Here is a 16,301-nt window from a genome sequence, read left to right on the forward strand (position 1 = left end):
TGATTAGTAGTACTTTTTATTTTACATGATAAGAAGGCTCTCTTGCCATTTCTATATTAGCCTTTTTCGACTAATGAAATTGTCAAGAAATCGCACACATCATCCAGTAAGAAATATGGTCAGGTGAACTGGTTTTCAATCATTGCCCGTTGTGAATAATTTGCAAGATTAATTTCATAGGGTTGCCTAGTTGTTCATTAGGTCAAGATGATCTGCAAGTTGCTTCCACTTCGTATTTTCTTAAAATATATCATGGCAAGCACAATCTTTTACTCAACTGCCATTTTTCATATATAGGGATGGTAATCTGAAAAAATGTTGATACTTTTTTTGCCTAGCATTGACTAATTTTCTTGCCCCAGAAGAGTAGGTGAGCAGAATTAGGCAAGTAAAAACAATCTCAATTTCTTTGAGATAAGAGGATATCTGTTTAGGAGTCTTGGAAATGAATGTTTTGAAATGTACTTCTATAGTTACACTGAAAATTACTTGCACTACATCCTATATTTTCAGGTATAAATGTGATCAGCATTGATAATTGAATTATTGCACAATTTGCTTTTTAATCCCAGATCAATTATTGCCGTCCTAATCATTTTTTTAAAAATCCCTTGCTAAATACCCAGAGATTGGCTTCTGTGTTTGTGTTATCTTTCATTTTGCATCTCTGATGCCATTTGTACCGGAATGTATCCTACAACGTAGCCTTTCCACACAGAATGGTCATCAGGACTGAACTTTACTATTGCTGTCCTCCATATAATCCAGAACAGTGTCCCATGAGCGCTGAGCAGGAGTAAGCAAGAAACAACAGACCAGATTATTTCAGATATGTTGAGCAAGAGAACCAAGCATACTGCATAAAAAACTCCAGGAATACTAGCTGATCTATTTGAAGAGAGAAATTCCCTCCTAACCCATCACCCATCAACTTAAAAATCAGAAAACTTGTAGTGAAGAGCATATCCATTCTATCTAACATCATATTGCAATGGTTCCTGATGTTTCAGATATAGAAAAGCATACAAAAAGATGCACTGTTTTTAGATTTGGCTTTTGCCATCTTGAATATGCTGTGGAATTCACAGCAAACATCTGAAGTTTCAAGAGAATGACTTCCCAAAAGGACAGTCAGAGAGATCTGACAAGCTATTATAAACCTGGATCTAGGAAGTTTCTTCCAAAGATTAATCATCTGTTAATGTAATTGTGATCCCTTAATGTAATGACCTTATGTGCAGAACCATTCTTTTGAGGACTTGCATTTTTCAAATGCTAAATATCCTGAAAAACTGCATTCAAATGTAGAGAGGATCTTACTGCAGGAAATCATTGTGTAAGAATAATTTCTAATTGTTAACTTACTTCTCTTCATAGGCTCCTCTGGCTCAGCCAGAATCTCCCACTGCGTCAGCAGGAGAGGATGTTCAGTCTCTCGCTGATTCCATGGACTCCGACAGGGATTCCATCTGCAGCAACTCTAATGGCAATAATGGGAAAAATGGGAAAGAGAAAGAAAAGCAAAGGAAGGATAAAGAAAAAAACAGGGCTGATTCAGTTGCAAACAAACTTGGGAGTCTCAGTAAAACTCTAGGCATCAAGCTCAAGAAGAATATGGGTGGGCTTGGGGGACTAGTGCATGGCAAAATGAGCAGAGCAAATTCAGGAAATGGGAAAAATGGGGAGATCATTGAGAAAGTCAAAGAGAAGAAGTCCAAGTCACGCAAAGGAAGCAAAGAAGAATCTGGCCAGTCTGCAAGCACTTCTCCATCTGAAAAGACAACCCCCTCTCCCACTGAAAAGACAAGCATTTCGCCTGTTGAAAAAATGAATTCTAAATCCCCTTCAGATAAACAGTCAGACCCATGGAAGTACAGTACTGATGTGAAGCTGAGCCTCAACATCTTGAGAGCCGCCATGCAAGGGGAACGGAAGTTCATCTTTGCTGGCCTCCTCTTGACCAGCCATAGACATCAGTTCCATGAGGAGATGATTGGCTATTACTTGACCAGTGCCCAGGAGCGCTTTAGTGCCGAACAGGAACAGAAGAGGAAAGAGGCAGAGAAGAAGGCTACTCTCAATGGATCGTCATGCAGGAAACTGGAGCAAGAAATGTACTCAAAAGAGAAGTTGGAAGCATCTCCTCAGGGAAGGGCATCACCAGTCTTGCCTCAAAGCCATACGACTCAACTGGTTTTAAAGTTTAAAGACCGTACTAGTCCCACACCAGGGTCATTTTCGTCACCTAGCAATGGTGCCAAGAAAAGTGGACCCATTCCATTGTCTGCCCACTATAGCCATACACCCCCTGTTCAGAGGCAAAGTGTCATCCACTTGCACGATGTCAACTCCAAGCCATCAAGCTTCCAGGATGATACCTACAAACCGGTGGTTGGCACCTTAAAAACATGTGCCACATATCCCCAACAGAACCGGTCATTGTCTTCACAGAGCTATAGCCCAGCCCGAATAGCAGGCATCCGTACTGTCAACACAGTGGAGTCACTGACCTATGTTATGCCTACGGACCACAAGTCACAAACATATACCAATGGGTTTAATACCAGTGACATCAGAGACTGCTTGGAATATGCCGATGAGGATGCACCGCAGACCTGGTTGAACAATGACAAAAATCGAGGCAGGAGCACAGTTAGCCCGATATATTCAATCCAGCAGAACCGCTGCAAGAAGGAGAACTGCTCTTTTTATGGTCGCCCCGAGACTGAAAACTTTTGTTCCTACTGCTATAAGGAGGAGCTGAAACGCAGGGAGCAAGAAAGTAAGGGGCACCGACATTGAAGGTGATGGAGCTCTTCCCATGAATATTTATTTCCTCCATTTTCTTACTTGTAAGGTATGTGGCAATGGATTACAGGAGGAAGGAAAAGAGAATCCTGCAGAGGGATCTGTGGGGAGAAAGGTCCAGCTTATTTGTTTTTCCCCTGCAGCAATGAAAAACTAAGAATTAATTTATCATAAAGAGTTTATTATTTTCCATTTTGTCAGTGTCTTTTTTACATACACTGGTAAGCTGAAAGGTTATTTACTCCTTTGTCAGTGCTGTGTATACGTTTGGTCAAAATTTACTAATGGTGCCTGAATTTACACTGACATCACTCAGGTAGTAGGAAGATAGGGAAAAAGTCATAATAACTGGAAATGTGGTATTGTAATAAGACGTGTCTGTTTCATTCTTTAGAGCCATCTCATCTGAAGAAATATAACTTTTTCATAGCTCTTTCCTCTTCCTTTAAAAAGTGGGGGAAGAATTTGCATATAGTTCATACTAACATGCTAACATCCTTGCTTGTATTATTTTAGTAGTACTGTTTTCTCCACAGATACACAAATGAAAGCCTGGATTCATTAGCAAGCTTCTCTTACAAAACGCAAATTCTTTGTTTTATTGATGTAAGCAAACTCCAGTTTTGTACTGCACAAAATGTCCAAGAATGAAATGCTTATCCTCCAGATGACATATCTATTTTCTTTTTAGACAGGGCTCAAGCCCTCATGGTTGAAAATAAGTACTTTACAATTCAACAGTTGGGCAATTGGAATTGCGCAGGAGTTGTATTCCGGGTCATTGCGCACATCAGCTGAAAATGAAACATCGGCAGTCGCATGTCAATTGGACATGGGCAAAATGGTCTTGAACACTTACAAGGACAGCTCATGGATTTGGGTTTAAAGTCTGCTCTCAAATTTGGCCCTCTGAGATGAGTACTAGGCAGTGCAGAAGATGAAACCTAAACACCATTGCAAAGACAAAAATGAAGCAAAGATTGTAATAGAGTTCAAAACTAGACAGAATAATTTAGATAACCTCTACGCCTGGTGCCCTTCAGATGTTTTAGATAAGAGCTGAATGTAACACTAGTGTCTACAGTAGGGCTTCAGTTGGCATTGATATAAACATGTTTGCCTTCTATCTATTTTGTTTATAGCAAACCACTTGCTGCCAGCTTGGGCACCAAATAGCATACTTCATAATTTATTACAGCCCTGAGCCCTCCGGTGTACACTCTGCATGAAAGTCTGCTCTCAGTGCAAGATTCAAGAGCACATTTAAGCTGTGAGAGTAGAGTATGGTGCCATTAAGAACCAATATACCCCGACTATAGAGCAATCCCAATGTTGGCTGGCTCCCCCAGTCAGCATTGTTGCCTTTGTATGATCTGAATTAAATTTCACTTTACTCATCCATCCCATTACTGAGGCTCCTGTCACATCTAATGAAAAGGGAAGAAGAACTACATTGGTGTCATTAACCTAATGGCACCGCTCTAAGCCCTCGAAGTGACCCTCTTTTATTAGGAAAGTTCATCACTAGGAACGGCCTATGTTTTTGGTTCTTCTCTTTAGCTCTAATGTTTTTAGGTAAGCTAAGAAAATATTCGCTCATAGCCACATCTCAGTTTACGTAGTGAACTTGGTTTCTGCATCCTCGAATAGAAAGTACTTGAGACTCCTGTCTGTTCACCACTTGCACCCACATTAAAACGCCTGTTTTTGAAGTACTTTGTGGTAGCAATCAGTAATTGATCCTATAATTCAGTACAAAATGAAGTAAGAAGTGATACTTAGTATTAATTAATAATAATTTTTAAGTTTGGTGGGGCGGGGAGGCACACCAATATTACTTAAGACCAGCTCTTAATGAATCCAGCCTTGTAGTTCATGTATCTCTGAGAATGTGTAGTGTATCTGAATTGGCATCTCCTTTTCCCCCAGAGGAAGATGTGTTACCACACTTAAGGGTGCACTCACACTGCAAGATGTTACAGTGGTGGTGCTGCCAAGCTGGTTCCCATTCTTTTATGGGAAGTCTACTCAAGAAAGAGGATCGGCTGTGTCATTAGTGCCGGCTGACTCTGCAGTGTTCTTGTCCAGCTTCGCCATTTATTTCAAAGCAGGGGGAAAAGGCACCTTCCTGAGGGCCTCTTCTTCCCTTGCCTGTTCTGTGCTTCCAACTTAGAATTAAGGTGCAAAACAGATGTGGTTTGATGGCTGCTGTGTGGATTAGAACACAAGTAACCTTTGGTGTGGTTCACTCACAAGAATCTCAGATGTTCCAATTTTGTCCAGTACTGTATGCCTTTTTATGTTTTTAGTTAATTGTGAAAAATCCTCCTGTTTCTTTGGCCAAAGAAATCTGTGGTACCAGATGGACTTATCTTTGATTGTATTTGTGTGTGAGAGAGAGAGAGAGAGAGAGAGAGAGAGAGAGAGAGAGAGAGAGAGAGAAAGAGCAGGGATGTTATTTTAAAAGTTTAAGAAAGAAAATATTAGTAATTACTAATGCATTACTGTAGAATGCCTATAAATGCTTCTCTAGGTGGAGGTAGGCATGAGCCACTTGCTGCTAACAGTTTATGCTTTTCCATTTTGATTCAAGTATACTATCTGAACAAAAAGCTTTTAAAAAAACTTCAGAAAGTATTACAATATTTTTTTAAAAATAGTCATCATCAGGATAATACATTTTAGTGGACACAATAATTTCATATATTAACATGGTACTATAATTTTTTTAAAAATACACAGAACTGAATGAAAATAAGTTTTGCCCAGATGATAGAAGTGCCCTCATGAGTTGCTCAAATCAATACCCCACCTCGAAGAACTGTTTTCTGGCACCCATGCTCTAATCTGATCCTTGTTTACATCCTACTCTTAGAAATAATTCACTAAAAATTATTTACTTAGGGTAGCACCTAATTCTTACTCTGTGTAAGAATCTAATTATATAGCAGAGCATCTCAGAAAAATCTTAGCTCTGAGTGCCGCTTTCCACCCCTAAAATTTCATCTGCAGAAGTTAGGGGTGAGACCAGTGCCAATTAGACCTGGAATGAGGAGCCTCTAGAGTTCTGGAGATCAGTTTGGCTAGAGTCAGAGCTGGACTCTTAGTGGAGAGTCAAAAGATATTAACATTATTACTGCTTCTTTGACCAGGAAAGGGCAGAGGATCAAGCGCTGAGTCTTTATAACAGGCCTGGTATGTACCCAGAGGGTTCGTGCTGACACTGAAGCTCAGGTGTCAATGTCAATACCTCTATTCCTCTGTGTGCCTGAATTTAACTTTAACTCAAGAGCAGTGTACATACAGTCATTGGTATCTCCCTGAGCTAGATCTCCATTTCAAATTGTGCAGTTCTTGGTTCCTTCTGCCTGACTCCATGAAAACAGACATAACCCAGGATGAGTTAGCACATTCAAATTGCTGTGATTCTATCTAAACCACCACAAAATGGGAACCAAGGTAACAAAGAGGACATTGGTTTGTGGGGCGATCCTTGCATTCCATGCTCAAATTGTATAATGATCATTCCAAGCAAAAAGTGTGGGAATGTTCAAGGTGGCAGGAGAGGATATATTGTTTATTAATATCCTTCCTAACTTGCGCAAGCAAGTTCCTTTATTTAGCAGAGTGCATTCCCCTTTACACAGCAGAAAACTAGTTGCAAACTCATGTGAGTTTCTTAAGACAATACACAATTCAATCTGGCTTGCCTAGATTGAAATGTCTTCTAATACTTTCCTGGTAAGACCCCTTGAATCCCTCCTGAAAGAATAAAGACACCATAGTCTTATTCATAAGCAATAAAAAGAGAGTTTACTCATGATCAGGCAGAGCACAGTGTGGTCCCTGAAGGCAGACTTTAGGCTTAAAGTCTCAAGCATATACAAACAGGTTTACCCCATATGTGGGTTGACCTAGTGACTGCAGTTAGCAGACCAGGAAGTTTGCAGGGCCAGAGGAAGACAGAAAAGAGGGAGAGTGACAGCATGCCTTGGCCTTTGACCGGGTCTGGAAAGGTCACGCCCACCCACTAGTCACATGCAAGGAAGATGCTTCAGGCCAGGAGGAACAGGAAGTTTTGACTGGCTGGACCAAACATTCCCTTGCTGTATGTATTGTATTTGACTGAATGTTGTATTTGACTGCTCCCAGTGGATTACATCCCACAAAAAGTAGTAGGCAATTATGAATGACCTCACTCTCGGTGTTTTTAGGATTTTGTTCCTGTCTGCCTTATCTGAAAAAGAGGCAAGTGTTTGAATGAAGCTTCCGTAAAAACTATACAATTTAAAAGGTCATTCTCACTAGAAATTAAGTCAAAATATATAAGAAAATTTAAAAAAAAATGTCCAGTAGCACCTTAGAGACCAACTAAGTTTGTTCTTGGTATAAGCTTTTGTTTGCTTTCATCTCTAAGGTGCTACTAGACAGTTTTTTAAATTTTCTTATATATTTCGACTGCGTCAGACCAACATAGCTACCTACCTGAATCTGGAAATTAAATGTTTATGAAACTTGTTGTTCCAGAGGTTTTTCTTTTTCTTTTTTAAGGCCAAAACGTGTTTTGCGTGAACTCCCTGTCTCTTGTTCTCTCTCTTTCTCTCTCTCAATATATCTATATATAAACATGACTGCTGTTCATCCAGCTCAGCATTTTCTGGGGTTGTGGGTTGGTCACTTGGTGGGTAACAAGTGGATCTTGTAGACAATTCAGTATATAAAGGGCTAAGGGTTTGTGGGCAGTTAATTCCAAGTCAGGAAGGCTGGGCTGTGCAAAGACAAAATTTGATTGTTGAGATGGGAATTTGAGGCTTGTGTCAGAGCTTCTTTTGCGAAATATGACACAGTTCTCTGGGAAGTTCTCCTGCACAAGCGCTGTTGAATTGAACAGTTCTCTTTCACTGGAACTTTTCATTTCCTTGGGCTTGTGCATAAGGGGACTGCCAATGGTCTGTGCCCTTTGTTTGGTGTTTGAGAAGTACAAAACATGGAACAGTGGTTGAATGTAGTAAGTGTTGCTAACTGTTCTGGGGTAAAGTGATGTTTTTATAAATGAAAGAAAAATGCTTTATGGTTTCAAATAAATTATAATTACTCTGCTAATAGGCATCAGAAAAAAATGTGTGTTGGGGAAAAAGTAAAAGGCTGTATAAATTGTTCAAGCCACTAATCCAAAACTTGTCAAAGAAAATATGCAAAATGTTTGACTTTTCTTTTGTCTATGGAACAAAGGGTCTAAGGGTTATTTCAAAATGGTATTTAAGCATTCTCATACTTTGTAATAATACATGAAAAAGTAGTATAGAAAAGGGCTAATGAATGAATAAAACATGATACACTTTGTGTTTACATATAAGTTGTGTTGTGTGTTGTAGGTGCTTCTAAGCAGGTCTGTGGAAAGTTTTGTGGTCATAAGCCACAGCAAGCAAACATTTGGACTTGGTAGCAGAAGCCTCTCTCTGCCACTGCACTGCCCCAAGTCCAGTCAGTTACTCATTGCTGTTCTCTCAAAGCAAAACGAAGTTGTATTATTGCGCTCCTGGAATCCAGATAACAGACAAATCTAATTCAGCATGAGTTAAAATGTGTAATAAAGCACCCCTTGTCAGCTGAAATGGAGTTCTTGGGGGAAGGACTGGTGCCATGTATCACAGATGGTGTGTGCCTTAGGCTGCAATCCTTTACACACTTACCTGGGAATAAGCTCCACTGAGCTCTGTGAGACTTTGGATTAAATGTGTTTAGGATTGCAGGAAACAACAGTTCCTGTTCTGCACTTGGCTTCTCATGAAAACAGAAACATTTTGCCATTCCTACATTGCAATATATTTGGTAAGCACAGCCATATGTTTCATTGATCAGTAGCTGTGTTTAGTTTCCCCTTTCTTTTCCTCACCGCCCTGTGTATTTCGTGCACTTAACTTAATGTGGGTGACCATTTAAATCAGCCTCTCTCCTTATGGAAAAAAAACAGGCATGAATGATCAATAGGAGTTTTATCACCAAGCAGGTGAAGCGCATCATAGTGATTTTGCTGGCAATGCTGTTCCTGCAATTTTGTGCAGAAAAAGCAGCAAGTGTTGTACAGAACACAGAGTTCAGCTTCCTGAGAATCTCAGCACCTTCTTTATCTCTCCCCACCCCCTTTTTATGGCTGCTGAAACAACATGCTTGAAACTCTGTTGGCTAGTCCTGCTGAAATCTCAGAAGCCAAAGAAGGAACTCTGTAAGTGTAAACTCCTTACAGTGACTAGCAAAACCAGAAATATTTATGCAAAATAGTTTAAAAAATCAAAATCGAAAGAAATTACACAAATTTGTTAAATTTGCATAATTCATAGGAGAATTCAGATTTTCTGGATGCAGAACTGAAATTGCATGAATGCAGAATTTCAGTCCTTTCAGCACAGAATACACACAGTCCTCTTTAGAGTGAACATACATATAAAGTTAAGCAAATTTATATTGACAGGTAAGAATGATCATAACAATGGCACTAGAAGGCTGTATCTTTTGTTTTTAATGATTGTCTTGGCTGCTTTCCCTGTCATTTTATGGTAAGCACCCCAATGTTTTTAACTTTTTTATCACACTTGTAATGGCATCGCCCCATTATGTTGACCATTGGACTGGAATAATGACAAGCTGTTGCACATGTAGTAAATGGGGAAGAGCTCGTGTTAAGAATGGAAGGCCCTTTAATGGTACAATTTGTCCCAGGAACAAAGTTATTCACCCATGGGAGCACTCATTTAAGACAGATGGGAGCCTTGCATTTTGTCAATAGGTGTTGATTACATTCTCTTCCCAATCCAAAAGAATTAATACATTTCTAGTTCCAGAAATTGAGAATGTGATGTATTGAAATGTTGTAAATTGTATCATGAAATAATTGATTATAGTGGGGAGCCAGGGATTACTTCCTTTCCCTTGTATGGAAAAGCAAACATTATTGTGATGGCAAAACTACAATGGAAAAATATTAGCTGACCTTGATTGCAAGTGGCTTTTCAGCTCAGAACACATTCAGTTTTTTTGTAGTGTACTCTGCAAAATAAGGACTTTTTATTTGAGAGTATGGCAAACTTTGTAGAATTACTGCCCAATAAAACATGGTGTAGAGTTTAACTGACTTTAGTAACTTGTTGGCACATTTGCTTTTTTATGGACATGCTTGTTTTTTTAAAAAAGGAAACAATAGTACACACACCAGGCATCCCCAACCTTCGGCCCTCCAGATGTTTTGGCCTACAACTCCCATGATCCCTAGCTAACAGAACCAGTGGTCAGGGATGATGGTAATTGTAGTCCAAAACATCTGGAGGGCCAAAGGTTGGGGATGCCTGATATACACCCACACCCATAAAGAAAGGTGTTTGTAAGTGCATTCTGTTTCTAGACATAAATGACTGTATTATGTTGCAATTTTCCAAGCCAAGTTTAAATTATAATATAGAGATTATTTTTATATTACTTTCAAAATATGCTACAAAGCAATATTTTGCACCTTTATTATAGAGAGTTGTTGTCATTTTAGTAGGTTCATGTGGGAAATGTAGTACTAACCTTGTGAAGAAAGCTTTGTAAATGTTAGTGATACATTCTGAATGCTCATCACCAGTGTCTGCCAGTGTCTGTTGAAGATTGGAATACAGAATGATTTTTACTGAAAAGCTTTATATTGTGGTTTATATATTTTGGTAAAAATACATGTTCCCTGTTTTAATTCTTTATGGAATCCTCTTTTATAGGACATAAAACATTGAGGAGATTTTTAACAAGACTCGGCAAAATAATAATAATAAACAAAACATCATCACGAAAATCAAACTTGAGATTCTCCCCCTGCAAATTTCGTGACAAAAGTGACCTGATGTTTTTGAAGCAAACTAAGATTGAATGTGAATATTTTTTCTGAATAGAACTCTAATCACTTATAGCATATGCAGTTATTCTGGCCCATTGTCATCTCTTGGGAACAATTTCTGTAGATTTTTGCAGCACTACTGAAACCTGATATTCTTCTCATCTTGTTTAGAGTAGGTTTTAAAAAAAAGTGCTCACCACAATTATGACGTTTATTATAAAATTTTCAAATAGAAGATCTCTTCAGTTTTAGCAAAGATTCAAAAGTTCATCTTCTTCATTCTTATGATAGCGCTCCGTGTGGAAGACGGTCTCCTGAATGGGATCTCACATGGTCACCGGAGGACTTGATGAACCTATCAAAACAAGCAGATCTCACCACAAAATCATCCCCGAACTCCCTCCAGTTAATAGAAATATCTTCCTCTTTCACTCTTTATCACAAATATAAGGCAATCTAGGACCATATATGTGGCATATGAAAGAATTAGATTCCTCAGTAGTAACGCTGCATTATCTTCTTATGCAGAAATCCAAATGTTGCCAATAATACAGCATAAAACAGAAATAAACAAAAATGGCCACAAATTTGAATTAACTGACATTGCAATCAATTTAATATATGACTGAAACCATAGATTAGGAAAAAACCAAAAAGATTATATAAAGATTCCATAAAACAACAGTTTTGTTTCCACATTTGAATGTTGTGGTCCAGTTTCATTTCAGTTCTGGTTTTTCTGCTTTTAGGATCCAATGAACAGCACTGTTACCACCTTTTCTTTTACAAATTGCTAATCATAAGCGACAGCGTTGGTATTTTGTTTAACTTGGACCAATAATCTGCTTGAACACTTAATATCCCACAGCCTTCAACCTGGAAACGTGCAACACAGCAGATGGGTTCCAAAATTGGGTGGGGGTCATTTAGGTCTGGATCAATCTTCTTGAGTGTATTATTTATTCTAAGTACTTATATGTTGCCTTTCAGAGCAAAAACCTCCCAAGGCAGCTTACTATAAGTTTCATGCAAATACAAGACAATTGTCATATTTATCACAGAGACTTTCAGATGGAGCTCTGTCTAGGCAAGATGCAGAGAAGTGCCTCTGGTAGCCAGAAGGTGTGGGGCTCTCAACGGGAGCTGCTGCAGCCTCTTCCTCTGCATAGTTGTGTGTTCCCACCCACCTTCAGTGTGTACTTGCTGCATTGCTTTCATATAAATTTCTGCAGACTGCTCATAGTCTGGTTAATTATATATTGCTATTCAGTTTCCTTAATTGTGTGTTGTTTGAAGATAATTTGTTTAGAAACCTATGACTCTTTGATGTCTGCCAGAATGGCTGGAACCCTCAGTGAAAATGAATAAATGGAAGAGATTCCTAATAATTAGGTAGATCGTTCTGTATCTATAGCAACAAGGAGTATTAGTGGAGGCAGAATTCTCAATATGAAAGGCCATCATCCCCTGTGCTCTTGACCAGATTCATGATGATTTTAGCTGTTATTCTGTTTAGTTGTGGGAAAATTTCTTCTTTGCAAAAACCTATTTTAAAGTGTGGAGGTGGATTGTATTTTGCAGTTTTATTCAAACATTTTGGAGAAAAAATTGGCTTCGTGTGGAGTATTAGTCTGAAAGACGTAAGAGAAACATACAGTCCAAGGTCAAGAACAGCAGCCCAGTAGTTTCATTTAAAAAAATTTAATTGCCATCTATGACAAAGAGAGCCTGATTTCCGGATGCCATTCACTTTAATGAAGCTGCTTCTCCAGAAGTCATTGAAGAAAGACTTGAGAGTGTTTGCACTTTTCCAGCATGAAAAGTGTGTCACTTTGTCATAATTTATGTATTATTATTTTAGCTCTTTGAAAGTCCACCATCTAGGTGACTGCAATTTCTTCTCGTAAAGATGTGGTCCCTGACATAGGCTGATCATGGACCGTGTTGTTCAGATTCTCAGCTTCCCTGAGCCCTCTTTAACTACTTGGCTGTGGGCTGGGAAGCCCCCTCTGGCACCAGAGCGCCTAATGCAAAGGCAGGCAGAGGTGTCCTGTGAATGCAAGCAGATTAGTGTGTCAGTGAAAGAGAGAGAGAAAGAACCAGCCAATCTTTGGTCTTTCGCACTCAGTGAAAGATCTGAAACAAATGTGGTGCTCCTTCAAGCAAAATATCTGTGGAATTTCAGGGGAAAACAGGAGTTAAAAAAGGAAGAAAAGATGACTAACAAAACTTTCTCTGGAATATTTTGCACATTTCGTAGCTCAAAGGTGTCAAAAGAAAGGAGGTAAGACCTTAAGAAAATCTGAAGTGTATGGAGTTTGGGACATGGAAAGCCATCCAGAGGGAAGGATGACAACCTGCCATTAGTATATATTACTCTTATTCATTATTTTTGAAGTGGAATTAATTTTGAGCAAAGGCCTTTCCTTTTAAAAGCTATTTTGATTCAAAATGGAGGCTTAAGGTTGGCCACTGTCGTTGGGGATGTTGGGACAGTGTAGCAAGAGAGATTTAGAGACCCTTCCCTCAAGACAGGACACTGCTTCTGTAGGAGAACGCATTTGCATCCAAAATTCATCATTCATGTGCCTGTATTTGCAGGGAGATAGGTGTCTAACTTCTAGTGCTACAAGTGGATATTTGCCTTACATCTTGCCACCACCAAGACAGATGTGTGCATTGTAGTTGGCTCTTTCAATAACTTTGTTATTGAACTTTGAAAAGGTAATGTGAAAAGTGCTCCATAGGAGTTTCACTTATGTCTTGAGTAGAAACGTAACATTATTCAGTGAACAGTGAAGGAGGGTCAGATTCAGTCTCAGGCCCTTGAGAAACACTTGCTAACCAGACTTAGGCCAACCCTCTGCTAATCCTGGGGCTATCTGGGTGGTGGAGTCAGACCTAGAAGTAACCTGTCTGACTACAATATCCAGTGTGGGTATCAGAATTCATAGGAAAAAATATAAACTTGATCAATAGAATTCCTTTTTCATATACCACATTTGCCATGGCAGCAATGTGATGCTGTGAAAAGCTCCCTTGAAAATATGCCTTCAGTTCAATTTAAACTGTTGAAAGATTAGTTTTTTCTGTTTATTTGCTACCTTGTTAACAAATAATATAGCCCACCTTTCATAGGTGCTATAGGGCCGATGCCCCCTCAATATTTGTAGGCAGGGGGTTGAGCCCCCCCCCCCCCATGTTGAGTGGGCAGAGGAGGCATCTCCTACAAATGTTGAGGGGGCATCAGCCCTATTCTCTTTGTACTTCCCACCCCCCCAACTGTTCTTCATGATGGATTCCTAGTAATACTGGTCTGAGAGTCTCTATGTACACTTATCACCAAAGTTTTTTTGTCACTTTATGCAAGAGGAGTGTTTTTTTACAGTGACCAATGGTCTTTGCAAATGTATAAACAAAATGCAGAATGCAAAAAAAAAAAAAATGTTCCTTGGTTCTTTTAGAGCAATATTTGACCATATCTTCAGAATATTAGCCTAATGGATAATTTTGCTATTCTGTAAAATTTTATACTTTCAGCATTGTATTGCAACAAAATACATTAAAATGACTAGAAGAACAACTTGTGCATAGATATTAATTCATGCAAAGGAGTTTGGTTGGTTTTCCTTTTTCTCTTGAGCCCTTATCCTAAACATTTATCATTATTGTTGTTTTTATTAATTTATTTACTGCTTAAAGCCTAGTTGCTTCTTTTTTAAAAAATGTCAGTACAGCATCAATGAATCCCTGTGAATGCCTAAGCTATACTCTAAGTAGGCCCCTAATTATGCATTTATTTTCTGCTACATGTCATTGGATTAAACCCGTCAAATGGTTGCAGTTCATGTTTATAGCAAAAGGTGGAATCCAAAGAACTACTTTAGGCAAACCGTGGACTTAGGCATGGCTCATGGAATTTTTGACTTTTCCCTTCTGAATGACAGATGCCTTCACACAATATCACAAGCTGCTTTTGAAACTTTCCTCAGTTTCTAAGGTGGAATATCATGCAGCATTGGGAGCTGATGTTTACGTAACAAAAGTCCAAGACTTCCTTGGATTTGTGGATCCGCTCCTGTGCAGCTCTTTGTATCCTGTCCAGAGTTTTAGTTTTTTAATTTACCCGCCATATAATATTTAAAGTGATTGTTACAAGAAACAGGACCAGTAAGTAACTTGAACAGGTAACAAATGTTTCTCTTCTTATTGGATATGTACGTCCTTGAAATTTTTTCTACGTGCAATCTTCCTTCCAGTTAAAATTAAATGTTATTTTTATATGCTCCATTCTTTGACTAAGAAGATGTGTAAGGGCCATTTTTAGCAGTTGGGTTGTTATTTTGTAAAGTATGAAAGCATTAAACCAATTTTTTGCAATAGTTACTATTAAATATGGCTTCTGTTATGACTTCCAGTTATGACTGTCACTCTTTTTCTAGAACTGTAATTAATTTCTTTTATGAAAGAATTATACAAGTTACTGATAGCTCTGTAATCTGTGTGATTGGCTCCTCCATTGTTTGGAACAGAGGGTAGCTCTGATAGCTATTCAATAAAATAAACTTATTTGTAAAATATCAGTTTGTCTGAATTTTTGTGTAAAACTTTGCCATATTTCTTCTTGCTCCACTGTTTTTTGATAATTGATGATTTGATAATCAAATGCCTTGTAAATAATTAATCAATTCATTAAACTGAAATTTCATTTTTCAGAAACATCACCATAGCTTTTTGAGATTTTGAAGGATATGTGAGATAATTTACAGTGACGGAACCCATGCTTTGCAGGCATAAGATCCAACTTTATTATTCAATATCACTAGCTAAAAAGATCTCAGCTGGGCTAGGAGAGACTTCTGCTGAGGGAGCTGACACTAGACAGCAGTGGACTAGATGGACTAAGGGTCTGGCTCTGTGCAAGAGTCCTCCTGTTCAAGAAGGAAGTTTATTCTAAAGCAGCACTTGCAGTAAAGTGAGTGATGCAACAGAACTGCATCACTCCTATTCACAAAACTGCATCTCAGGTTTAGGAAGGGATACAACGTGCCTTTAATGTATTGGTTCGCCCACTACTCAAGCATTCCACCTCGGAGACCAGCTCAGAGAAGGACGCAGACGCAGCAATAGAACATTTGCACTGCGTATTCTATCAATAGTTAAATCGTTAATATGTAGGGTGCTTGAAATGCTCTCTCTCTGTGTTAAAATCTTGTGTTTCCTTATATTTGTGCCCACTACTCAAAAGAATAGTCAATCCATCTCTGCTTGGATGTTTGTCTCAATCTTTAGAAACTCCCAGCTAATTTCTGCCCTGAAATGATGAAGCGGGAGATGTAAAAATGTTGTTAATAATAATAATAATAATAATAATAATAATAATAATAGGCAGCTGCTGAAAAAGGGACTGTACTGAAAAACACTATTGAAAAACACAGTCACACTGTGATTTGGTGTCTAGGCAACAGCTTGCTCAGAGCAATCCTGGAAGGAAGAACCTCATTGCCCCATAAATCGAGGAGAGAAGGATGCCTCTGTGAAAGAGTGGTCAGCCCTTGAATGAGTTAACTGGCTGTAAAGCTTTATGGGGAGGGATCTGTTTGATGCATGGAATATCCCCTTGAGG

At 38.7% G+C, this 16,301-nt stretch overlaps 1 protein-coding gene across 3 annotated transcripts in view; it reads left to right on the forward strand.

Moving 5' to 3' along the window:
* The window catches only part of OTUD7A (OTU deubiquitinase 7A), a 129,678-nt gene extending 114,423 nt beyond the window's left edge, over window positions 1–15,255 (forward strand). For all 3 annotated transcript variants that reach the window (XM_080980707.1, XM_080980706.1, XM_080980708.1), the window contains one exon: window positions 1,378–15,255. In XM_080980707.1, the coding sequence (XP_080836833.1) occupies window positions 1,378–2,802 (1,425 nt within the window). In that variant the 3' untranslated portion in view covers window positions 2,803–15,255. The remainder of the gene's footprint in view (window positions 1–1,377) is intronic.
* The last annotated feature ends 1,046 nt before the right edge of the window (window positions 15,256–16,301 follow it).

This window comes from Podarcis pityusensis (assembly GCF_964106645.2).
Source record: "Podarcis pityusensis genome assembly, chromosome: 14".
NCBI classification, from domain to species: domain Eukaryota; kingdom Metazoa; phylum Chordata; class Lepidosauria; order Squamata; family Lacertidae; genus Podarcis; species Podarcis pityusensis.